General features: G+C 45.4%; 1 protein-coding gene across 12 annotated transcripts in view; it reads left to right on the forward strand.

The window, feature by feature from the left end:
* CPNE1 (copine 1) overlaps positions 1-27,096 on the forward strand; it is an 88,959-nt gene that overhangs the window by 33,663 nt on the left and 28,200 nt on the right. For 8 of the 12 annotated variants that reach the window (XM_038370312.2, XM_038370308.2, XM_043496144.1 and 5 more), the window contains 2 exons: positions 14,089-14,217; positions 15,724-15,903. In XM_038370312.2, coding sequence (XP_038226240.1) covers positions 14,089-14,217; positions 15,724-15,903 — 309 coding nt within the window. Of the gene's footprint in view, positions 1-8,504; positions 8,626-10,292; positions 10,337-14,088; positions 14,218-15,723; positions 15,904-27,096 lie in introns of those variants that run through there. The other 4 variants (XM_043496139.1, XM_043496138.1, XM_043496141.1 and 1 more) reach the window with 2 other exon arrangements.

Consider the following 27,096-nt stretch of genomic DNA (forward strand, 5'->3'; position numbering starts at 1 on the left):
CCTATAAAGGCTCGGAGATAGTGAAGATGGAGTCTATCTCCCACCTTAAAACAGGCAGAAAGAAAATATTATGAACCCTCCCAAAGTTTTGAATACCTCTGTACTCACCCACCACCAGGCTCTTTAGTTGTGACAATGGCTAATTAGAGCAAGCATCAAGGGCACAAGGCTGCCACCTCTAAATCAAAGGATGCTAAAAGGCTGGACTTATTTGGCAGAAAGATTTATTTCGTGTATCACTAACAAACAGGCTTTGCTGGGGCAGTATGATTTTAATTTATGGGGCTCACTGGAAAAGTTCAGAGAGCTGCTTCTGGAGAACGCTAGACACGAGTTTGGTTCCATAGTCAATGAGGGTAGATTAGTTGGGAGAACACCACTAAAGGCAGGGCTGGATGTAGCAGACTCAGCAACTTGAACTATGGCTTCTGCAGTGGCCATGTATGGATCATCCTGGCTGTAGTCTTCTGGTCTCTCCTATGACATACTGAGCACTCTCCAGGACTTGCCATTCAAGGGTCCTTCTCTGTTCTCAGACCAGATGGACAGAAAGCTTCATGGACTTAAGGAGTCTAGAGCCTCTCTAAAGTCCTTAGGTTGGTACATGCCTGCAGGAGACAGGAAGAACTGTCGTCCCCTGTTTTTTCCATTACTTTTCCTCAGTAGGACCTATCAAAAAAGAGGTTCAGGCATTATAGGTGTAGGCCTCCTGCTAGTTCGGCTCTGGGCCACTCAAGACACCTGGGAACTCTAAAGAGGCCATTTTGATGGATCACTCAAGGTCAACATATCTCCAGACCCAACCCCCTGACCTTTGCAAACCATCTGTCCCATTTCCACAGTTCTTGATCTCAGATTACTTTGGGACCACTGGGTCTTGAGCACTGTGTAAGTGGGATATACTCTCCAGTTTGCTTCTACCCCTCCCTCCCTGCCCCTTTTTATGAACCACTCTCACAAGAAAGTTCTTATCCAGGAAATCAATTACTCCTTCATTTGGGAGCCATAGAGGAGGTTCCATGTGATTTCAGAGGGAAGGGGTTTTATTCCCAGTGTTTGCCAATTCCAAAAGCAAAGGGGTAAGGGGATCTCAGATCAACTTTAGACTTGCATCAACACAACAGATTTTTAAAAAGGATAAAGTTTTGCATGGTCACGCTAGCTTCTGTCATCCCTTCCCTGGATCTTGGGGACCAGTACACTGACTTCAACTTGAAAGATGCCTACTTCCATGTGGCAATCAGTCAAGCTCACAGAGAGTACCTCTGATTTCTGGTAAATCAAAATCATTACCAGCTCACTATACTACTTTTTGGCCTGTTAGCAGCTTCCAGGGTCTTTACAAAGGTCATGGCAGTAGTAGCTGCATTCTTCTTCTGAAGATCAGGAGTGCAGGTTTACCCTTACCTAGACAACTGGCTTGTCAAGGGCCAGAACCAAACAGCAAGTGCAGAGCAGTGTTGCCATGATCCAGTCAATGTTCCATGCTCTGGGACTGCTAATCAACACAGAAAAATCTGTCCTCACCCCAGTCCAGAGGATAGAGTTTATGAGGGCTGCACTGGACTCCTCTCAAGCCAATGCCTTTCTTCCAGTGTCAGGTTTCAGGCAGTTCAGTTGTCATAGGTTTGATGGCTTGCCCGGTCACAATAGCACAAAACTGTTTGAGGGTTCTGGGTCACCTATGTGGTTCAGTACGCCAGACTACAACTCAGAACTCTGCAGGACTGTTCCCTTATGGCATCTAAACTTTGTATTGTCAAAACCTGCTTGCTGCTGCTTCGGTCAATGAAGGTGGCATTTCTGGTGGTCATTCCATCCGCCAGAAAGTAGGGGAGCTGCAGGCATTAATTTCAAAACCTCCATATATATATTATCTTTTTTTTAAGGACAAGGTTTGCCTGCACCCTCATCCAAAGTTCCTCCCTAAGGTGGTTTCCTCTTTCACATCAACCAGGCAATTTATTTGCCTGTTTGTACATGGCTTCAGGCAAAAAACAGAGAGGTTTTGCATACCTTGGATATCAGAAGAGCCTTGACATTTTACCTAGATAGAACTAGACACTTTTTTAATCTTCCCAGTTGTTCATAGCAGCGGCTCACAGAGTAAGAAGTCAATCAGTCTCCACCCAAATAATTTTTTCCTGGATTACGTCCGATATAAGCATGTTATAATTTGGCTAATGTTGCTCCACCCAACAGAGTCACAGCTCGTTCAACAAGATCACAATTGACTTTGGCCTTTCTGGCACAAATTCCAATTGTAGACATTTGTAGAGCGGCAACCTGGACCTCAGTTCACAGGTTTGCCTCCCACAAAGCTGTGCCTCAGGACTCCAGAGACAATGCTAGAGTGGGTTGAGTTGTTCTATAATCTTTATTGAAATAGACTCTGATTCCACCTCCTGCTCTACAGCTAGTGAGTCACCAAGAGCGGAATGCGTATGTACAATCACTTGAAGGAAAAAAAAAGTTACTAACTTGTTCCATAGATTTGTTACATGTGTCCATTCCATGACCCACCCTCCTACCCTTCTATATCAGAGCTCTGGCCAGAGATGGGGGTTAGGGGTGGCTCTACCCTTTAAACCTGCATGCAGTAGCACCAGCAGCAGGGGGAGCTTGAGTCCCCAATGGGTACAACTGAGGGAAAAGATTTCTGACGGCTGTGTGCTGAGCACACAGGCACCGGAGTGGAATGGAAATGTGGTATGCATCTCTAAGAACAACATTTATGGAACAGGTTAGTAACTATTTTTAATTTTGGGGAGTGATCCAGCAATAATTCCAGTAGTGTACAACCTTTGTGGCACCAAAAGCAGCATTGTAACTTATTAGACGTCTGAGAGCTACATTTAGTTTGCATATATGTGCAATTTTTGAAGCATACTAATGCTCTGAAGAGTTCAGGTGATTGAGCATCAGTGGGAATGTGACCCTGTTTACCCAAAAGATAACTTATTGATTAACTTTATTTCTGAGATGGCCATGTGCATTATGCTAATGAAATGTAGGCTTGAGTTTGCAAGGTGACTGAAGTGTCTTGGTTTGTTACTAAATAAATGTGTACTTTTAAAAAGAAAAGAGGAAGGCTACACAAAAAATGGAAAGCCCCTTTTAGTTCAAGTACATAAGGCTTGATATTCATCCTGGGATCACCGCATTCCTGCCTCTTCACCCATGGCCTGGAAGTTCAGACTTCCCTTTGCAAATGAATCATAGAGACTAATGCCTTTATTTCATAGTATCTGCCCTTTTTTAAAAGGCATCTGAGTGAAACTAAGTAGTCATGCAGTATTCTAGTGTTTGACTAGTGGTGATGGTGAAGCACTGTGGTCTTGGGAGCATGCTGTCTGACTCCTTTGTCAAAGGGAAGTTTTGGGGGAATAGAACCAATGAAAACTGAAAGAGGGTTGTGTGGGACAACAGGAAGAGATGTGCAAAACCACCACATGCTTTTAAAAAAGTGTGGATGTATTAAATGAAAGCATAGTGATAAATAAAGTGCTGATCCTTGAGGAACTGGAGGCCTTCAAGATTCCTTCACTGACCTCTTAAGGATATTGAGAAGAAGCTTTATGGAAAAGAGGAAAAAGAACTGAAGGGATTGCTATATTGAGATATTCTATCAGTCCATTGCTTATCCTGGCAAAAGCTCAAGATACAAGTAATACAGTAACTAACTTATACTTTACTGTTTTACCAAGAAGAACTGGAAAGTAGATTCCAAAAACATATGGCTTAGGGAGGTAAAGAAAATGCTAAAGGAAACCACATTGCTCCCCCAAAATGAACCCTATTATTAAAACAAGTGAAGACTTAAGAATTCTAGGACTTAATGTGGGCTGCTCTAGAATTCTGAATGAAGCAGCAAAAGAGCAAGTGGGGTATCTAGCAGAACTATATTTACTCTTCTGTTTGGAGTGAATATACCTTTGTCAGATCTTGATCCCTCTATTCACATATAGGCAGCAGAAGTACAAGCTTCCTCAAACTACTCCAGCTGTGTGCTTCCAATCTAATCCATATGGCCCTCCAGTCTCAATGGACCGTGCAACCTTTGGTCTTTGTGCCGGAACTGATAATTAGGTTGCAAGTTACGATGGTGATTTTCTGATAGACGTGTTCAGGAACTAGACTGATATCATCTAACTTAATACAGTGCACTGAACAGCTATGAGATGTAGATAGATTTTGGTCACTGCCAAAATGAATGCAGCAGATGGGGAAACTAGCATGAGAGCTCTGGGGATTTCGGCTGGGCAGCAACAAATAAATACGTGTTGAGTCTCAAGGTTTGTCTGTTTAGATAAAAGTGTGGATGTTTATCTGAACTTGCCAAGGGGTTACCCTTCCTCTAGTTGGTCCTTTTGTATGCTGCCTCCAGTGGCAGTAAAATCTTTTCCCTTACTACTAAGATGACAGTTATTTCAGAAAGAATACAGTCTTCAAGGGAATGCTCCTCTCTACTCTCCTCAGGAGCAGCTGGACTGGATATGAGGTCTTGCTGTCTCTCCACTAGGCCCTGTTGTTTGCTTAACATTACATTTGGTACTGTCCTTTGATTAGGCCCAGCAGATGATGTTCTCATGGGAAAAGCCACTTTCTCTCTGAAAAGAAAGATCTCTTCTGCTTTGGAACTTCCCAGATAAACATGGTTCAATCTGAGATACTTTTCAAGGCAAATCCTCACACCGTGGCTAAAACTGAGCAACAGTTGGGCCCGGTGGAGATTTCTGGGTGTGGCCACATCCTATTATGATAACATTTTTAAGTGCTCATCACTGTGGCATCGGTGCTCACATGGTTTAAATTAAGATACTGGTGATTTTAATGAGAGAAAGTAGGAAGGAAGATGAGGGATCATTTGGGAGGTAAGGCTGAGTTTCACTTATTTTCTTCAAAGATTCAAATAAGTCTTCATTTTGTGAGATGGGGCAGTTTCATATTTGCTTGTCCGCTTTTAACACATTTGAAATGTGCATTTATGTATTTGATTTGTACTGCGTGCAAACACAAATGGAGGAGTAATGGTTGTCTTCTTGCAAAGGATGCCTGTTACTGAAGCCTAAACAGAGATGGTTCTGTTTGCTGAGCAGCTCCTAATGATAGTCATTGTACAAAGTTGTACTGCAGTGTCTGTCCTGGGGAATTGGAGCAAATATATTAGGGCTGCAAAGAACTACATAGACTTGAGATTAAACTTGTTCTATGCTGGGCTGGGGAGGAACAATATATAGGTGGATTTGGAAAAAGGATCTTGAGTTCTGCTGTTGGTTTCTCTCAAGTCAGGCTGATTAGTTTGTCAGAGGTAATGGCAGACTGTTGAGGCTGTGTGCACAGCCCATTTGTGGTTGAATGCTACCAAAGAATGTGACACGGAAGGTCAGTAGTAGCAATATGGGATAATAGCTTACTCACATGTGGGAATGGAACTAGGGTGTCTTTTCCTAAAGCTTCAGTAAACTCTACATAAGTTTTTATACCCTCTCAGCACTGTAGGATCTGAGTGCTGTACAAAAGTGTATTAAGCAACACGACTAACGTCAGTCACATGTGGGTTAAATGATGATCAGTCTTGACTGATTGGCCAAATAACTGTATTAAATTTTAAAACCCACTTAAAAGGAAAATTATTTTTTTGTTAAAGAAAATGACTTGTTACGAGTTGAGTAAGACGACTAATGATTAAATACCTGTGGCTTTATATGTGTATTGACTTGGTCCTCAGAAAGATTAAATAGACCTTCCCCAATTCTGATAATGCTAAATATACAAATTATATATGTTTGAGAGGGAGGGAGATTATCCTTTATATATACGTGCATTGTTATAGCACTCATTGTAGTAACCTCATTTACAAATATTGTGCTTTTGGTTTACTACAGTTTGCAAAAACTTTTTGCAACCTGTTAAGAATATTTTTATTAAATCTTAGTGAGATTTACAACACTCAGTTGGGTTACTGGCATGCATCTCTTTATAATTCTTCTGGGTACAAAACATGAACAGCAATTACAGATTTAAGAGGTGGTAATTTTACCACAGAAGTTAACTAGATTTTTGTTCCAAGACACAAGAAGTACTATGTCACTCTTCCAAAACTGATCTCTGTCAGAGATACAGTGATCACCTGCCAACGGTTATTAATCCCCCAGAGGATTACAGACAGAAGACTTTCCTTCAACATAATTCTAAGGCTTTTATTCTTTGCTGTGTGTCTCAGCCACTGGTTCTGCCTCACCCTCCACATGATTGCTTGGATAGACAAGTTTAGGTATTCCATGTCTTGGAATGACAAAAGGTTAAAGATAGCTTTCAGAGATTTCCCTGTAAGCCTTATTTATTTCATGGCATGAAATAAGGTAGTCAGACACCTTTTGCTCTGCCTTGGAAGCATATATATATATAGAGAGAGAGAGAGAGAGACCAAATAGCATCAAAGAACTATGAAGACAAACTGTTCGGCAGCTGTTTTTTCCAGGGGATTCCCTAAAGTAGCTGTGAAGCCCAAGAAATCCTTGCTATCCTCCAGTTCTCATAGATGGGACTTTCATTCTTCCTTTTGCAACAGGACAGATTTCTAGACCAAGCCTCCTTGATACCAGCAGAGAGATTGCTATTGCAGAAGCAAGTGGAATAGTTTAGAAGATGGAAGAACATCACCGTGGACAAGTGCATCTAAGAACAGTTCACAATGAACACTTGTGTGAGCTGCTCAATATTAAAACAAATGTTCAAGCTTTGTCTACAGTGGGAAACTGAATCGTTGCTGACACTTTTCGGCAATGTTTCTCCCTGAAGTAGTAAGGAAAACTACTTAAGTGCTGGTGTAGACGTAACTCCTGTCTACTTAAAAGTTTCCTGAAAAGGATGGCCTTGAGATTAAAGGCCTGGAGTGTGAAGCAGTAGATCCAAGTAAGATTCCTGGCTCTGCCACAGACGTGTTGTGTGAACTTGGGCAAGTCACCAACTTTTCTACTTCAGTTCCTCATCTGTAAAACAATGATAATACCTCATGGGTGTGCTGGACTCGTATATTTTCTCATGCTCAGATCATGTAGTGATGAGCACCATAGAAGAAGCAAAGAATAAATACATTTAAATAGAAATACCACAGAGTGGCACACCTTGGATATACACAAAGGTACTGCAGGATCTGTTTGACTCAAAGAAGCAATCAAATACTATTAGAGACCTGTCACCCAAGAAAGAAGGACAAGCAAGCTTGAAAATCTTCCGAGTTGGACTGGAGGATGCTGAAGTTCTAACTTTGCTAAGGGTTTATTGGCTAATCTGTGTGAGGAATGATCATTGGCAGAAAGCTTGACATGCCACTTTATGCTTCTGATGATATAACCTACAAGGCAGCCACCTGGTGGTAGTATTTGCAAGGAGTGTGCCACAACCTGCAGTGCCTCAGTAATCTCTTAAAATCTGTCCACCTTCAGCATCCTAGTGGCTCTTTTTAGTATGTAGTTATCCTCTCTCTCTTAGCTGCTTATTTCACATCCCTTCACAAATTTTGTTGGATGTGAAGGGGCTCTAGACTAGTTTTCTTTTTTGTATATTTCATACCCAGCAATCTAACCCCCAATGGAGGATTAAGATTTTAACTAATTTTTTCAAATTGAAAGACTGTCTGGAAAGGGAGACAACTACTTAATGTGATTAAAGTACCATGAAGTATTTGTTGTGGTTAATATTTCAGAGGTCTACTCAGCATTAGGCACTGTAGAGAACTCTGTATGGCCAAGCAGTTTCAGAACATGTATATTTAGTTTTCAGGCACAATCCTCAAATTTACTGGGGGTTCAGCAGGAGGGATTTTCTATTCCCTTGGAGACAACTCTGCTAGTCTGAGCCCATTTTCCTATCTCTACTTGAGGGCCGAAGAAAGGAAATGAGAAAACTTCTCTCTCCCAAAACCAGCTTTGTAAGAAAACTTCATTTAAGATTTCACTTCAACTCAATTTTTCTGCAGCAGTCGACATCGCGAGCACTTAAAGAGCTCTAGTAAATGCTTTTTTCATCTAGGGCTATAAGCTGTAAGGAGGACTGCGGGGCCTCAGGACGACTCTGACACTGAATTTCAGCACCATCCTCCTTAAATACCTGGGTTCCCAGAACACCCCTTAGCTAGCATGTGGCCAGGAGAAACGTCCTCCCTCCCTCGAACTGGTGCTCATCGAAGTCAAACTGGTCAGTGAGCTCATGGCGTGGAGCGAACAAACAGGCGCGGCTCGCTCATTGTCACCAATGGAAGCTGCAACCCCAGCGTGTCCCCGGCTTCAGCTCCCAGACTCCGCACAATCCTGCCCACCCCGCCGCTCTTCCTCTTCGCCGTTACCTCGGCTGCGCTTCCCCATAGCCTGCCCCTTGCTTCGCTGTCCGGAGCCGCCCCGGGAGCGGGCTGTGCCCCTCGCGGGGCTGGAGGGCGTCTCCTGCTTCCGGCAGGACAGGCTCTGGAGTTGGTGGGCCCTCGCCGAGCAGCTGCTGGGGCGGAGAGGGCCCGGCGGCGCCCCGGGCTGGGGAGGAGCTGGGAGGGCAGGGCGCCGGAGCGGCGCTGGCCCGCCCGCAGCCCACGCCTTGCTCGCTGCTGCGCTGGGCGCGGAGAGAGCGGAGGTGGGTCGGGCCGGGCCGGGGCGCCCAGCAGCCCGCAGGTGTTGGGGGTGGCGGGCGCGGCTTGTGCCCGGCGCTCCCTGGCCAGGGCACTGCTGCCCGCGGGGCCTGCCCACAGCCGCACGGCGGCGGGGCCCTTCCCTCCCGGGGCTGGCCGCCATAGCTGCAGCTGGTTGTGTCGGCGGCGGGAGAGCCAGCCGGGCAGCCTCCCTTTGCGCTCCGGGCTCTCCTCTCCGCCCCCCGGAGCGCGGCGCGAGCCCGGGCCGCCTCACGGGACGTGTGCGCGGCAGGCCCAGGGGCTCCCCGAGCGCCGCCCTGCAGTGTTTGCAGACGTGCATCGCATCGAGCCGCCTGGTTGCCTAGTTGAGGCTGGTGGTGTCATTCATGCGCTTAGATTCGTAGTGGTGGTTAAATCTGTGCTAGTCTTCATCGGGCTGCACAGGATTTCCCATCGGCTTATTTGGCAAGGAAAGAGACTCACAATTGTATTTCATGCATCCGACAAAGTGGGTAGTCACCCAGTTCAAAGCTTATGCTCCAATATGTCTGTTAGTCTATAAGGTGCCATAGGGCTCTGCTGTTTTTACCGATCCAGGCTACCCCTTTGATGATGGTATTTCAGACCTTTCATGCACCAGGAGGGCTCAGCCTCTCCCAGCTGAAGCTTTGTTTTCCGGTGTCAGAAAGGGAGTACTTGGCAGGCTGGACAGTTGGCATAGGTCACCCTCGGACTGAAACAGAACAAAATACTGCAGGGAAAGCAAACTGGGAATTAGATAACAGATTATATTCTACAAAGGGTTCTCTAGCTCCTAAAAGAGAGATCTGGAACCCTATACAATGAAATATAAAACTGTACACACAGAGTCATGGATTGCCAGGTTAGCCTGCAACCCTGTTTTTACATTATGGCTATCAGTTCAATATTCCAAACTGTTTCGAGCAAGAATAAGAACCTGAAGACTTGTTGCACAAGGATACACTCTCGTTCACTGATTTGTAGAAACTTGAATCCCACACACACACACACACACACACTTTGATATATAAAGGGAAAAGATTAGCTTTGACTGAATTAAATTTGTCCAGACACACACATTTGAGAGCTCTTAATAACAGAGTGATATTAGAAAAAATAGAAACTCTGGGGAGGAAAAAGATTCTTAGACTAGAAGCATCCATAGGTAGAGGATCGTCTTTCACCTTTTACTCAGCAGAAAGGGGACTAAACCTGGTATGTGAATTTACAATAAATAATCTCAGACAAGAGGATATTTGCTTTTAAATTATATTTACTCCTGTGCTTTAATCATTGTATGGTCTATAGATTTTCTTCCTCAGTGACAGTACAAGAGATTTTAAAAAAATTGCTAGCAGAATTTTGGTTGTAAATTTTTAAGATCACTTTCTTTAGACTGTGTTTGCAAGACATGAAATTGTCAAATTAAAAAAAAAATCTGCCTGTGTTAATCCTAGCTAGCCATTGCATTCAATGTTTTTGTTTATTTTTTTACAAAATAATATTTTGTTGACTAAAATATTGAGACATTTCTGTTTTAGTGCTTGTGGTGAAAATATGTTTAGTAATCTGTAGTTTTACTGTGATGCACTAAGTTTTTCTCTTGAAGATTTAGGTTTGATTGATAAAGTTGCTTTTATTTTCTTAGAGAATTCAGTGGTTGTCTGCAGAGTCTGTCACTGGAATCAAACTGAGGTAGCAATTAATACAAATTATAATTACTGTCATTTTTAAAGTAAGGAAACTCTTGTCCTGAAATTTGCATATTAAAATATTCTGTTGCAATGCAACTCTGTTGGTCCGTACGCTACCTTGTTAATGTTCATTCCTGCCAAATTAATAGATTACGGAGACAAGGTGGGTGAGGTAATTTTTTTTTTTATTGGGCCATCTTCTGTTGGTGAAAGAGGCAAGCTTTCAAGCTTACGTAGAGCTCTTTGGGTCTAGGAGAGGTACTCAGGGCATGTCTATACTACAGAATTAAGTCGACTTAAGTTAGGTCGACATACAGCTACTGCAGTAATTAAATTGGCTCTTTGTGTCCATACTGTGCTCTTTCTGTCAGTGGTGCGCATCCTCACCAGGAGTGCTTGTACCTATTTAAATGGGGCACTGACAGCCGGAGCCCCGGGCCTGACAGCTGGAGGCAGGGCTTGGCTGTCGGCCCTGGAGCAGTGGGGCTTCGGGCAGTAACAAGCAATGTAAGTAACGCTGTATCTACACAGACACTGGATCACCCTAACTACATCGACACCGCTCACAGCGGTGGAGTTATTAAGTCAGTATAGTGAGTGACTGACATCGGCAGAAGGGACGTTTTAGTGTAGATGCTTACGCAGTTTGGTCGACATAAAGCAGCTTATGAGCAGTGTAGACCAGGCCTCAGTGTCACATCTAAATACAAGGATGGAACAGAAAAGGAGTTAACACATTTTTCAAGAAATGATTCCTGTGAAGTGTGCAATTAACACCTCTAGCGTCATAGGACAAAGGAGGGTTAGTGGGTTACAGATAGTTGTACAGAGCCATAAATCCAATGTCTTAAATTCCTGATTTTTAGTATCTAGCTGAGTTATGAATATAAGCTCAGCTTTTGAAGGTGTGCAGGTTTCCTTTGAGGATAAAGATTGAGAGGTCAGATATGGAGTGATTGTTTTGTGAAAAATGTTTGCCCCGGGGTGATATGGTGTTTGTCTCATCATTTTTCTGCGTGAGTTCATTTGAGAGCATAATGATTGTCTCATTTCACTCACATGATGGTGGTTGGGGCATTTAGTTTACTGGATTAGGTACGCCACTGTCAAAGTGGGAATTTTTAATGTTTTGTATGACTGTTGTGGTGCCTCAGTTTCCCTTCTGTACTGCACAAGTATCTAGATAGCGGGACAATGGTGTGTGATAATTGTAGAGCCCCCTAGAGAGCAGGTGTTACTGCCCTCTAACTGCCTAGGCCCAGACAATGACCCGATAGTCTGTATCCTGGCAACTGATGGCTGGGGCCAATCCTCCACAAGAAGCCAGCCGGCTGCGATGTCTGGGAAGACAAAGAGAGAGGTGGAGGCCAGGTGACCAGTTTGCCTGGGAAAGAGACAAAGGATGGTGGTGGGGCAACTGGGTATGACTGAGGGGCTGCTAGATGCTAATCAGTCTCCTGGTTGAGACTCGTGGGGTGGGGGGGAAGGGGTCTGGGTCTTCCCAAGATGGACTTTGCTGAATCTTTCTGCTTTCTGTGTGAACAAGATCTGTTCTATGCTATATTCCAGACAGCTAATAAACTTTCTGGTTTACAACACTGGCTGAGAGTCACTGCTGACTGCGGAAGTTGAGGGTGCATGGCCTCTTTGGAGGCACATAAGGCTTCCCCAGGTGTCCTGTTCAGGTGGGCTCACTGTGGGGAGCTCACAGCATTAGGTCAGACCCAGGAGGTGCTGAAGCCAAGGAGGCTTGCCCCAGTGAGAGTGTGCCCTGAGGGGTTGTCTCACTACAACAGGGTCCTGTCTGAACTTCATTCAGAGTTAGGGTTGCCAGGTGTCTGGTTTTCGACCGGAACACACAGTTGAAAAGAGACCCTGGCAGTTCCGGTCAGCACTGATTACCAGGCCGTTAAAAGTCCAGTCAGCGGGGCTAAGGCAGGCTCCTTGCCTGCCCTGGCTCTGCACAGCTCCCCAGAAGCAGTCAGCATGTGTGGCCTCTAAGTGCAAAGGCGATAAGGGAAGCTCTGTGTGCTGCTCCCAGCACTGGCTCTGCAGCTCCCATTGGCCAGGAACTGCAGCCAATTGGAGCTGCAGGGGCGGCCCCTGCGGGCACAGGCGGCGTGCACCGTGCGGAGGCTCCTGATCATCCCATGCTTAAGGGTCGGACATGCTGACCGCTTCTGGGAGCAGCGCGGAGTCAGGGCAGTCAGGGAGCCTGCCTTAGCCCTGCTACGCCACCCACCCAGAGCAGCCTGAGGTAAGCGCCGCCCAGCTGCAGTCCGTACCCCAAACTCCCTGTCCTAGGTCAGAACCCCCTCCTGCACCCTAACTCCCTCCCAGACCCCGCACTCATTCCTGCACCCCTACCCCAGCCTTCTTCCACACCCAGGTTCCCTCCCAGAGCCCACACCCCAGCCCGCATTCCACACCCCTCGGTCCCAGCCCGGAGCCCCCTCATGCATCCCAAACCCCTTATCACTGGCCCCACCCCAGAGCCCACAGCCCCAGCTGGAGCCTGCACCTCCTCCTGCATCTCAACTCCCAGCCCTGAGCCCACTCCTGCACTCCAAACCCCTTGGCCCCAGCCCGGGGCCCCATCCTGCACCTCAAATGCCTCATCCCCAGTTCCACCCCAGAGCCCACACTCCCAGCCGGAAACTGCACCCCCTGCCCCAGCCCGGAGCCCCCTCCTACACCCTGAACCCCTCATTTCTGGCCCTACCCCAGAGCCCGCACCCCTAGCTGGAGCCCTCACCTGCTCCTACACTCCTTCCCCAGCTCAGTGAAAGTGAGTGAGGGTGGGGGAGACCGAGCGATGGAGGGAGGGAGCTAGAGTGAGTAGGAATGGGGTCTCAGGGAAGGGGCGGGGCAGGGGACGGGGCAAGGGTGTTCTGTTTTGTGCAATTAGAAAGTAGGCAACCCTATTCAGAGTGGTTTCAGAGCACTGAACCTGTGCACCCATGACAGTGTTGTGATAGGCATGTGTAGAACCCACAAATGTTGAAAGGTGTGTTGTGTGGGGTATTGATCATTATAGCAGTTGAGATATGTCTGGAGGTTTTGTATCTGTTCTGGCAGGATCTGGTTCCTCTTTGAGTTGGTGTGTCCTGGTCTGTGGGGAGCTTGCTTCTGATGATGAGCTTGGTGAAGTTGGGGGGTTTTTTTTTGAGGGCCAGAAGAGAGAGTTCAGGAAAGATTTCTATTGGGATGTGATCCCCGTTGAGTATGGATTATAACTGTTTAATGATACCCTGTATGGGTTTCGTTGTGGGGTCGTAGATGAGAACTAGGGATGTGCAATGGAGAGAGTTAAGGCAGATTCTCTTGGGGTTTTTGGGTGGTCTGTTCCATGATGCGATCTACTTCTCTGGTGGAGTGCCATTATTTGGTGAAGGAAGTTTCAAGTGTGTTAAAGTGTGCATCCCGGACTTCCTAAATTAATCTTTCTAAATGGCTGTATATTTCAAGCCTTGTATACAATTTTCGATAATTAAATGGAATCCTTGTTTTACCAATACCCAGAATATAAACACTGGAATTGAGAATAAACTTGTGAGCTTCATAAGAGAAATTCTTGGGAGATGCTCCCAAGCGTCCTCTCGCTGAGGTGTATTTATCCTACTAAGGTTCTGTTTGCTGTGCTGTGTGGCTTGCTATGTGTCACTATGTGTTATCAATGTGAGTGACATGGTTTTATTGAAAAGTACTTTATCAACATTTGCATTTATTCTTTTTCTGAACTCTCTTCCGCAGATGGCTCAGTGTGTGACTAAGGTGGAATTGTCCATATCCTGTGAGAATCTCATTGACAAAGATGTTGGTTCAAAATCTGACCCTCTGTGTGTCTTACTCCAAAATGTGGGAGGTGATCAATGGGCAGAGGTAAAAAGTAGCCTATAATCTCCAGTTTTGCATTATCATTCAGAAATATGTATTTTCAGAACATGACCTAACTGTAAATATTTCCAGTTATTATTCTTCCTAGTAATTGCGTAATTTGCTGAATTAAATCCTGCAAATATTTACAAATTAATATTTGGTCAAAAATTTTGTGACTTTTAAAGTTCATGTCTCTTGAGTGTGATGGAGTAAGAATTGTTTGCTTATCAACTTGGAGAAACAACAGGAATGTTTGTTTTTCTGTTATGATATGCCATGTGCTGCTGCTTTTTCCCTGTGAGGGGGACAGTCAACACATAGGACAGTGTTTCTCAAATGTGGCCACCAGGGGCTTTTCTTGCAGCCACAGCCTCCTGAGCTGTGATGGGGAGGGGCAGCGGTCCCTCCCCCTCCCTGGTGCTCCAGGTTGCACAGCTTTGGTGTTAGTTGCTGGGGCTTCCAGCAGGGGTTGGGCCCTGCCCCCCTCTGGAGACACCTGGTAAGTTCCCCACCTTTCCAGGGGTGGTGGGACTCAGGCTTTTACGTTCAGCCAGGGGGGTGGCGGGGAGGCAGGCTCTGGCTTCAGGCTCCTGCCACATGGCTTTGGGTTCCGTTCCCCGTGGGGCTTCAGGCTTCAGCCCTGCACTGCCAAACCGCCCCCCCCTCCGCCATTGTCCATAGCCCCTGCTGCCTCCCGTGATCCCCCACCTAGGGCTTAATTTGTCCCCAGATTTGTGGGGCTGAGTAAGTCTGCTGTGAAAAATGATACTTGTATATTTAATGTCACTTTTCATAGCAGACTTGGCAGCTAGCAATAAATAAATTACAGTGATTTGGATGTGCATATTTATTTATTTTTCCTAAAGCTAATTAAATATTTTAGAAAAAAGAAAAGGAGTACTTGTGGCACCTTAGAGACTAACACATTTATTAGAGCATAAGCTTTCGTGAGCTACAGCTCACTTCATCGGATGCATTTGGTGGAAATTCCACCAAATGCATCCGATGAAGTGAGCTGTAGCTCACGAAAGCTTATGCTCAAATAAATTTGTTAGTCTCTAAGGTGCCACAAGTACTCCTTTTCTTTTTGCGAATACAGACTAACACGGCTGCTACTCTGAAACCTAAATATTTTAGGAAAAAGTGAGAGAGCGGCCATGAGCAAGAGCTGGTGGCTGCATTCTGAGGCCACCAAATAATTTGTCCTGAGAACCGCTGACATAGTATGTCAGTGTCTTTTTTCCTCAAATATCAGATTATCTCTAAACCAGATTTAGTGGTAATTGATTATATAATTTCTTTACTAAAATTCAGGGAGTACAAAGTTGCAGAGCAGTCAGCAGGCCCTGTGGTAGTGGCTAGATTTAGCAGCCTGGACCCTCAGATACAGTACATATAAAGGCCAGTGAAGAAGTGTTTGGGGGTGAGGGAGGGACATAAAGAGTTTTGTGAAAAGTGTGGTTAATATGTTTATATATAGTGATCATCTCCATCTCTTTCTTTGCATAGTTGGATCGAACTGAAAAGATAAAGAATTGCCAGAAGCCTGAATTCTCCAAGAAGCTGCTCATTGATTATTACTTTGAGAAAGTGCAGAAGCTGAAGTTTGGCGTATATGATATCGATAACAAGTCCTTTGACTTAAATGATGATGATTACCTTGGAGGGGTTGAGTGTACACTGGGACAGGTACTTGCAGAAATTTCATTTCTAATGTTCTGCAAAGTAGTGATAAATGTAGGTTTAAATCTGAAAACATGAGAAACTTAGATGTTAGAAGCTTTGACATACTCGGGGTGAAAGAATTTCATCCTGTCAACTGATCTTGTATAGGCCATGTCTACATTATGGGTGCTACAGTGGCACAGCTACAGCACTGTAGCTATGCTGCTGTAGCACAGTAGCATAGACATTTCTGATAGTAACAAAAGGGGTTTTTCTGTTGCTGTAGGTAATCCACCTCCCCAAGCAGCAGTCGCTAGATGACTACCTTCTGTCCACCTAGCTGCGTCTATGCTGGGCCTTAGGTTAACATAGCTAAGTCACTCCAGGGTGTGCATTTTTCAGCTGTAGCTATGTCAACTTAATTAAAAGTAGGGCGGGCCTTAGAAAAAGAGTGTGTGCCCCAGCTTAAGTCTGAAATGGCTTGAAGTTCTCTCAGCTATTGTATTTTAAAAGAGTACCCTCTGAAATACAGTATTTCTTTCATTCCATTTTGAATGGTACTGAGTAGATCTCTGGCTCTGCTGCAGTCACTATATTTAGGCTTGGTCTGTGCTTAAAAGTTAGGTTGACATAGCGGTGTTGGTCAGGGCTCTGAACAAGCTATGCCAACCTAACCTCCAGGGTAGATGCAGCTGTTTTGACAGGAATGCTTTTGTCAACGTAGCTGCTGCTGTTTGGAAAGGTAGTATTCCTACACTGGTCCCCTAAACAGTCTTCCATCCATGTAGACTGTGTCTACGCTACAGGTTTATGCTGGCATTGCTATGCTGACATAGCTCTACCAGTATAATCTCCATAGTGTAGACATACCTTTGTCAGCACTGACCCCAGATAAAAAAGGGATTTGGCATCCAAAATACCTTTAGTATCTTTTACTCTGTCTACAGCTGACTTCTTTCTACAGATGTAGGATCTTTTGGCAAGCACAGTGAATAAAAAATGATGATTTTAAAAAGCCCATTTTAATTTAAATACATTTTTCTTTCTAAAAATAAGCCTACTTAAAATTAAATATGAAATTATAACAACCTGTGTTAAGGCCTGACTTTACTATAATGTGTTAAAATAATTTAAATTTAAAAATTAATGTTTGTTTGCAGCTGAAATTTAAAGAAATTCTAACTGTCGATCTTCGGGGAAGTCACTGGCTAAGCACCTGAAATGAGAGTTTGTTGAAGTAAAACCAGATTTTGACAGCAGCAGCCTCTTTTCAAACTCTTTAAAACTCCTCTTCATTTCAGTTTATTCAACTAGTTCAGTGTTTCATTCAGACTTGAGTAACTATCTGGGAATTGATAGGTAAGCTTGGTTCCCTCTTCCAATCTATGAATAAAAACAAGATATGAGAGGATGAGATCTATTAGTTCTAAAACCTTGAAGGGCATGGTGACCAGAAATAATCATTCTTCTTCGAGTGCTTGCTCATGTCAATTCCAATTAGGTATGTGTGCGCCATGTGCACAGTCTTCGGAAGATTTTTCCCCTAGCAGCACCAGTCAGGTCAGCTGTGGAGCCCCTGGAGTGGCATCTTCATGGCAGTGAATATAGGTCCCTGTCGACCTGCTGCCTCTTCAGTTCCTTCTTACTTCCAGTGATGGTTGTTGGAACTCCAGTCACTTGCTTTCACAAGTGCTTCCCCATGTTTTCATAGTTTCAGTTGTCATAGTCACTTCTGTAGTTATAGCTAGTTAGAGTGGGGATTTCCCCCACCACAAATCCTTCTTTTCCACCTTTGGGCTTCGGGGCATGCCTCGATCCAAAGGGTTTAAACCCTGCAGAACCTGCTACAAGACTATGCCAATGGGCAACCCTCATGACTCTTGCCTCAAGTGTCTGGGGGAGGTGCACCAAATAGACCAGTGCAAGATTTGTAAAAGGTTCCGGCCGAAGACGAAGAAAGAGCAGGACTTCAGGCTAAAGAAGATCCAGATGGAAGCAGACCTTTGTCCCCAAATGGCCCCGGGCCGGCAGGATCCGGCACCGAGCACGTCCTTGTGGAGTGTTCCGGCCTCTGTACATGTTACAGTGCCGAGGAAGGACTGTGGCCATAGAGACCCTCAGCACTGGTGCTCCCCAGCTCTGAAGCCTGTAGAAGCAGCATGGCACTGCTCACATTCCCCGGTGCCACATAAGCAGCATAAGAAAACAGGCAGGGGGCTCTCGCCCACACCGAGAGCTGCCGGGTCAGACAGTGCTGCCGGAGTGCATCCTGCGCAGGAGCTCCCGGCACCATCAACACAGGAGCCAGCCCTGTTGACTTTAGGTCCCGCAAGGGGGGCCATCGAGTCTGGTGCCAGTGGACTCTCCTGACCATGAGTGCCAGGTGAAGGAGCTAGAACTCCCACCCCGGACACTTTCAAGGCCGCAAGGGACTTGATTGCCATGTTGGCTCCATAGTCCCCCGCCAGCTGGGATGGGCCTTCTGTGCCACAGCGCGCCGCACCATCTAAAGGCAAACTTGCTGCGATGAGGTGTCCGCCTTCCCCGAGGCATTGCTCTCCGCCACACCGTTCCCTGACGCTGACCCAGCTCCGTCCACACAGCACCATTCTCCAGCACCGACAATGTGGCACTGCTCTCCGTCACCATCACCCTTGGCACTGCCATGGCCTTCACGCTCCAGATCTCAGTCGTCGAACTTGGAGGCAGAGTCCAACTATTTAAGACCCAGTTGGCACCAGTCAGACTGATGCAGGCAGGATGCCAGGATGATGCTGTGCCAGGTGCAGTGGCAGGGACCTGCACAATGGCCATTTTGGACCTTATGGGCCTACCACCAGGCCCAGAGCACAGTCTCCAGGGGTTCCCAGTCTGTGGCCTCAGAAGGACATGCACCTCCGTCAGCCAGGGATCACCTCACACCTTGGGGCTCCGAGACAGTGTCCGTTCACGGTGCAGAGCCGGGTTCAGCTCCTGCACCCACTACTGGCACCGAGGCTACGGTCGGCACCGATAGTCACGGTGCCAAGCAGGATGCCTCCAGAGAGCAGGAGGGCCACGAGGGCCCGGTGCTACCTCTAGCTTGATGGTCGTCATCGCCAGATGAAGCAGTGGCAGGGTCTTCCCCCTCCGGGCTGCCCCCTATTGCTAACAAGGCGCACGAGGACCTGCTACACAGGATCGCCCACAATATGGGGCTCCAGGCTGAAGAAGTGGTAGAGTCGGAGGACCCGACGGTAGACATTTTAAATCCTGAAGGGCCATCCAGGGTAGCACTCCCCTTCATAAAGACCATTCAAACCACTACAAAATCTCTGTGCAAACCCCTGCCTCCATCCCCCTGACAGCCAAGAGCGTGGAGAGGAAATATTTCATACCCACTAAAGAGTATGAGTACTTATTCTTTCACCTGCAGCCCTGCTCGCTAGTTGTGGCGGCAGTAAACGAGAGAGAGAGAGAGATGTGCAACAAGGCCCAGCTCCCAAGTTGAAAGACTCCAAACAGATGGACCTCTTTGGCTGGAAGGTCTACTTGACTAGAGGGTTCCATCTGAGGATTGCAAACCAGCAAGCAATCCTCATCAGATAGAATTTTAATTTGTGGAGCAAACAGACTCCAGGCTTCACAACCTAAAAGATTTGTGGGTGACGCTGAAATCCTTGGGCATGCATATCCCTGCCACCCAGTGGAAACAGTTTAAACCACAGCCCCCACAGCATTTCTAACCCCCCAGCACAGGCAGAACTTCTCCAGGAAGCAGGGCAGGAATTGCAGACACAAGCCTCCCCATCCTCCGCCCAGCTAGGGCCAGGGCTTGACAGGGCCATTGTCAGGCTCTAAGGAGGCCTTTTGAAGGCATGCCTGGGGGCGGCGCACCGGTCTGCACACTGGATCCTTCTCCCTGTTTTCTCAACCGTCTGTCTCACTTCTATCATGCTTGGTCACAGATTCAGATCGCTGGGTCCTTTGCATGGTGGAAATGGGTTATTCTCTCCAATTCTGCTCCTCCCCTCTCTTCCAGCCCCTTTTCCCATCCCTCCTCAGGGACCCTCCTCACGAGAATCTCATACAGGAGATTCAAACGCTCCCCGCCGCGGGAGCAGTGGAGGAGGTTCCTCAGGAGATAAGGGGCAAGGGATTCTATTCCCATTATTTCCCAATTCCCAAAGCCAAGGGGGGTCTCAGACCCATCCTTGACCTGTGAGGCCTCAACAGTTTCATGAGAAAGCTGAGTGTCCACAAGGTCTTTCTAAGCATGATTATCCCCTCTCTGGATCCGAGAGACTGGTACGCTGCCTTCGACCTCAGGGACGTGTATTTCCACATCTCTGTAATTCTTGCCCACAGATGGATCCTCATGTTCATGGTCAATCACAACCATTACCAATTTACGGTCCTCCCCTTTGGCCTGTGAACAGCCCCATGAGTTTTCACCAAGTGCATGTCGGTCGTAGCCGCCTTCCTAGACCAGAGGCAGCTGCAGGTTTACCCGTACCTTGACGACTGGCTGTTCAGAGGGTGCCCAGGGACCAAGTGGAGTGACAAGTCAGCTTCATAAGTTCCACCTTTGACAGGTTGGGTCTCCTGCTCAACGAGCACAAATCAACCCTATACCCGACACAGAGGATAGATTTTTATCGGAGCAGTGTTGGACTCGGGCCAGGCTAGGGCATCCGTGCCAGAGGCTTGCTTTTGGTCAATGACAGACATCATACAAAGCCTCAGGCGATACCCTACTAACTCAGCAAGGAGTCGCTTGAGGCGCCTCGGCCACATGGCAGCATGTATGTATGTGGTACAGCACGTGAGGCTCAGGCCTCTCCAAGCTTGGCTGTCATCACCCTACTGTCCAGGGCGCAACAGCCTGGACAAGGTGGTCACCATCGTGGTGCCGGTTCTCAAATCTTTCCACTGGTGGCTCAACCCACAGGAGGTGTGCAAGTCAACAAACCCCAGCCCTTTCTGTCCCTCTTGACAGATGTCAGCGTTGGCATAGGGCGCTCACCTGGGAGAACTCCAGACCCAAGGTCTCTGGTCGCAGGACGAACTTTCACTCCACATCAATGTCAAGGAGTTGAGAGCATTCCGACTGGCACGTCAAACCTTCCAGGCCCTATTGCAAGGTAAGTGCGTGGGGATCATGATGGACAACACAATTGTGATGTTTTACATAAACAAGCAGGATGGGGCTCGTTCCTCTCCCCTATGTTGGGAAGCCCTCAAGCTTCTGCATAGCCCACTCTATTCACCTGGAAGCATCTTACCTCCCAGTTTCTCAGAATGAGTTGGCGGACTACCTCAGCAGATCTTTCCACAATCACGAGTAGTTTATCCGCCCAGATGTGGTGCACAACATTTTCCAAAGGTGGGGAGTTCTCCAAATCGACCTGTTCACCATGAAGAGCAACAGAAGAGGCCCCTAATTCTGTTCCTTCTGGAATCACAGCCTGCTCTCTCTAGGGGATGCATTTCTCCTCCCTTGGACAGACCATCTGTTGTATGCATTCCAACCAGTTCCACTCATCCCCAATGTTCAGCTCAAGATCTGCAGGGACAAGGCGGTGGTCGTACTGGTAGCACTGTCTTGGCCTCACCAGCACTGGTACACCACGCTCCTTTAGCTGTCAGTGGACACCCCAGTTGCATTGCCCCTTGTCCCAGACCTGATCACCCAAGACCATGGTTGTCTTCATCATCCCAACCTCGAGTCTCTGCACCTCACCGCTTGGAAGCTTTATGGCTAAACCCTATGGAGCTCATGTGCTCTGAGCTGGTTAGGGAGGTCCTACTAGGTAGCAGGAAACCCTCCACCAGAGCTAACTACCTGGCCAAGTGGAAAAGGTTTGCAATCTGGTGTTCTCAGGGTCGCGCTTCTCTGATGCAGGTGCCCATACCGCTCATTCTAGACTACCTACTGCACTTAAAACAGCAGGGCCATTCTGTCTTCGCCAACCCAATGGTCAGTCATTTTCTGAAAGATCTGGACAAGATATACCCGCAGATTAAGTAACCTATCATAGAATATCAGGGTTGGAAGGGACCTCTGGAGGTCATCTAGTCCAACCCCCTGCTCAAAGCAGGACCAATCCCCAATTTTTGCCCCAGATCCCTAAATGGCCCCCTCAAGAATTGAACTCACAACCCTGGGTTTAGCAGGCCATTGCTCAAACCACTAGCTATCCCTATCCCAGCGTGGAATCTCAACCTGGTCCTTTCCAGACTTATCACCCCCATTTGAACTCCTGGCGACTTGTTCACTACTCTACCTGTCATGGAAGATGACATTCCTAGTCATCATTACATCAGCCACGAGAGTGTCAGAGCTTAAAGTCCTAGCCTCTGACCCTCCTTACACCATTTTCTATAAGGACAAGGTGCAACTTAGGCCTCACCCAGCCTTTCTCCCAAAGGTTGTGTCCCAATTCCACGCCAATCAGGACTTTTTCCTACCTGTCTTTTACCCAAAGCCTCACGTGGATAGTCAAGAACAAAGGCTACGCTCCCTGGACATTCGAGCACTGACCTTTTACATTGAATGCACAAAGCCATTCCATAAGTTGAACCAGCTGTTCCTGGCAGTTGTGGACCGGATGAAGGGCCTTCCGGTCTCATTGCAGAGGATTTCATCGTGGATCGTGTCTTGTATCCAGGCATGGTATGATCTGGCAAAAGTACTGGTCCCTGCAGTAACGGCACATTCCACAAGAGTGCAGGCCTCCTCGGCAGCATTCCTGGCCCAGGTCCAGGAGATAGGGAGGGTGGCAACATGGCCCTCAGTTCACGCTTTCAGCTCTCATTACGCTATTACCCAGAGACAATGCAGCATTTGGCAGAGCGGTGCTTCAGTCAGCGATTCCATAACCTCCCACTCCACCTCCTGGCTAGGGCATCACCTAATTGGAATCGACATGAGCAATCACTCGAAGGAAAAAACGGTTACCTTCCTTTCGTAACTGTTGTTCTTCGAGATGTGTTGCTCACGTCCATTCCAAACCCACCCGTCGTCTTCTCTGTCGGAGTATCCAGCAAGAAGGGACTGAAGAGGCGGCGGATCGGCAGGGACCTACATTCACTGCCATGAAGGCGCCACTCCAGGGGGCTTCACAGCCGACCTGACGCGTGCTGCTAGGGGAAAAACCTTCCTATGACTTTGCATGTGGTGCGCACACGCCTAATTGGAATAGATACAAGTAACATACCTCAAAGAACAACAGTTACAAGAAGGTGAGTAACCGTTTATTCAGTTTACTCAGTATAGATAACACTTTGTTTGCTTCCTAAATCGGTTAGTTTTAAGTGCAAAACGTGTTTTGATAAACTTCCTTTTTTCTTCTGTATCCAGCACATTTAAGGTAGTTTTATTTGACTAATAATTTCAAAATGCTGGTTTTTTCACATTTTAATTGAATTCCAATTTCTGTCCAAAATAATCATCTAATAAATAAGAAATGAGTCTTTCACCAATTTCTAACATGATGTAAATATATTAAAATCAAGAATCTGAATAAATGTGCGTAGATATACTGCATCCTCTTGATTAGCAAAAAGAATCACCATCAAATTTGGAGGAAAGCCTGTGAGTAGCTGCATATCAACATGTTTTAATGGTACCAACCAATGAGACTCAGCCTTTTTTTTTTTTTTTTTAAGGAAAATAACTACAAAGCACAAACGCAAAACAAGATTAAAATTGATTATTTAAATCAGGGTTTCCTGTTTGCTGATTTAAATCATGATTAGAATCCGTGATTTAAATTGCTTAGGTTTTAATCAGTCTACCCTGCCTGCAACATAGAGACCACAGCAGTTCTGGTGCCTTTCTAACGTCCCCTCTACGACATGACATCCTGGTTGGCCAACTCTTCCAAAAGCCAAGTGAAAAAGCTGTTCTGAAACATTAGTATCAGTTGCTTGTAACTTGCTCAGGCGTGTTCTTTGACATAGAAACTTCCCAGCCCAAAGCTGGTTTCTTTTAAAGAGTTTGAGCAAAATGTGTGCAGCTTTTCTTTACATTCAAACAAGAAATTTTTTTTGGCAGGGTTTGTGATAGCATCTGTCTGTCTTTGTAACTTGATAACTTTTGAACACTGACTGTGATCTGTTCAAAATTTCAGGGAATGTTCTAGGTTTCAGTGGGCAGAAACTGATTGATTATTTTGCGAAAAATATATATATATATATATATATTATATATAATATAGAAGGGGAAAAATGGGGAACACTTGGAGCCTCTGGCATCTGTTTAGCAGAGCCACACCTTCAACGGTTAGCACTTTCCAGCATAAGAATACCTCTATCTCAGCTCTGTTCATCCTCCTAGTAGAGTTCAGCATGTTGACATCTTGAGTGACTTATCTCCTAGACAGAAAGAAGAGAAGAAATAATGGGGGGAAGGGGAAGCCCACAGGGCATGTGGCAGAGAATATCATGGAATGGGGGTTTCTCGCATAGTTCCTGGTATGGGGAAAACATAGAGCCACTGCCAATGGAGGGGAATGGGGGATGCATAGAGCCTGGTGTGGAGGGAGGAGAGCAGTTACAGGGAGTCCCTGGATTAGAGGGCGGATGGGAGGGTAGCACACTAGGAGCTCGTGGGGAGAATGGAGAAGTGTAAGAACATCTAGATGTGTACAGTAAGCCACCCTATAGAACTTGCAAAGCGTGTGACCCCCTAGTTTATATTTAAATAACTTGAATGGGCACAGTTTAAAAAATGAAGCTTATTGTGAGGCTAAGTGAAGAGTCTTTCTTAGGGATGGTCTACACTGCAAAGTTATATTGGTATAGCAACGTCTCCCAGGCATGAAAAATAGACACTCCTGAGATAGTTAAGCCAACCTAACACCCAGAGTAGACAGTGCTACCGCCTTTTGGGGAGCAACAGAAGAACCCCTCTCGTCACTGCAGTGTCTACACTGAAGCACTACAGCAGCACAGCTATGGTGTTTTAAGCGTAGACGTAGCCTGATGTGTATATATTTTCATATGTACAGTACATGAGTTTCAATGCTCATTTTAATTGTGATAATGGTCTTCAGTGTCTCTGCTGGCAGAGAATATTTTACATTTAATGACTTGTTTAAAGATGACCAACCCTGGAAGAGGGTATGCTGGAAGCTGGGTTTCTGCCTAAAGAAAGTTTTAAAGTGACTATGGTATAGTCTTCTGCATTTTTTTAAATTAGAAATTCATGTTTTGTCTGAGTGGAAAACTAGTAAAATGATTACATCTGAAGAGGAGATGAGATTTTAAGTCAGACTGTGAAAAACTTGTTTTTAAGTTTTTTTTAACATCTATTTAGCTTCAGTGATTATCACTTTGAAGAGAAGAGGTCTTTAATTAAAAATCCAAACACCCCTGTTCTTTCCATTAAAGTGTGAGAGCTAACAGTGTACATGTGCTGTGACCCCCCCCAACATGTCCTCTAGCAAAACCAGGGGAGCAGATACTTCTAATTTTTTCTTAGGTACATAACAAGCAGAAAAAAAAATCTTAAAACCCCAAACAAACAACTCCTTTCAGGCTTTCTTTATATGTTATAATAAAGCAAAAATAAAGGTCACAAGTCCAATATTTTTAGTAGGGCTGTCAAGTGATTAAAAAAAATGAATTGTGATTAATCACACTGTTAAATAAATGGTATTCAATATTGTTTAAATATTTTTGGATGTTTTGTACATTTTCAAATATATTGATTTCAATTACAACACAGAATACAGTGTACAGGGCTCTTATTTTTGATCACAAGTATTTGCACTGTAAAAAAACAAAAGAAATAGTATTTTTCAATTCATCTAATACAAGTACTGTAGTGCAATCTATTTATCGTGAAAGTTGAACTTACAAATGTAGAATTATATACAAAAAATAACTGCATTAAAAAATAAAACAATGTAAAACTTTAGTGCCTACACGTCCGCTCAGTCCTACTTCAGCCAATCACTCGGACAAACAAGTTTGGTTACAATTTGCAGGAGATAATGCTGCCTGTTTCTTGTTAACAATGTCACCTGAAAGTGAGAACAGGCGTTTGCATGGCACTGTTGTAGCCGGCATCACAAGATATTTACGTGCCAGATGTGCTAAAGATTCATATGTCACTTCATGCTTCAGCCACCATTCCAGTGGACTTGCATCCATGCTGGTGACGCGTTTGTAATGATCCAAAGCAGAGTGGATTGACGCATGTTCATTTTCATCGCCTGAGTCAGATGCCACAGCAGTGGGTTGATTTTCTTTTTTGGTGGTTCAGGTTTGGTAGTTTCCGCATCCAAGTGTTGCTCTTTTAAGACTTCTGAAAGCATGCTCCTCACCCTGTCCCGCTCAGATTTTGGACAGTGCTTCAGATTCTTAAACCTTGAGTCGAGTGCTGTAGCTATTTTTAGAAATCTCACATTGGTACCTTCTTTGCGTTTTGTCAAATCTGCTGTGAAAGTGTTCTTAACACAAACGTGCTGGATCATCATCCGAGACTGCTATAACATAAAATATATGGCAGAATTCTGGTAAAACAGAGTAGGGGACATACAATTCTCTCCCAAGGCATTCGGTCACAAATTCTAATTAATGCATTTTTTCGCAAACGCCATCAGCATGGAAGCATGTCCTCAGGAATGGTGGCCGAAGCATGAAGAGGCATACGAATGTTTAGCATATCTGGCATGTAAATATCTTGCAACGCCAGCTCCAGAAGTGCCATGGGAATGCCTGTTCTCACTTTCAGGTGACGTAAATAAGAAGCAGGCAGCAGTATCTCCCATAACTTGTTTGTCTTAGCGATTGATTGAACAAGAAGTAAGACTGAGTGGATTTGTAGGCTCTAAAGTTTTACATTGTTTTGTTTTTGAGTGCAGTTATGTAACAAAAAAAACCTCTACATTTCTATGTTACACTTTCATGATAAAGAGATTGCACTACAGTACTTGTATGAGGTGAATTGAAAAATACTATTTCTTTTGTTTATCATTTTTACAGTACAAATATTTGTAATAAAAATAATATAAAGTGAGTACTGTACACTTCGTATTCTGTGTTGTAATAGAAATCAATATATTTGAAAATGTAGAAAAATATGTAATAAATTTCAAATGGTATTCTATTGCTTAACAGTGATGAAAACTGTGATTAATTTTTGAGTTAATTGCGTGAGTTAACTATGATTAATCGACAGCCCTAATTTTTAGATATCCTTTGTAGGCCCCTTTTAAATCAATGGGA

Source organism: Dermochelys coriacea, chromosome 13 (assembly GCF_009764565.3).
Source record: "Dermochelys coriacea isolate rDerCor1 chromosome 13, rDerCor1.pri.v4, whole genome shotgun sequence".
Classification (NCBI taxonomy): domain Eukaryota; kingdom Metazoa; phylum Chordata; order Testudines; family Dermochelyidae; genus Dermochelys; species Dermochelys coriacea.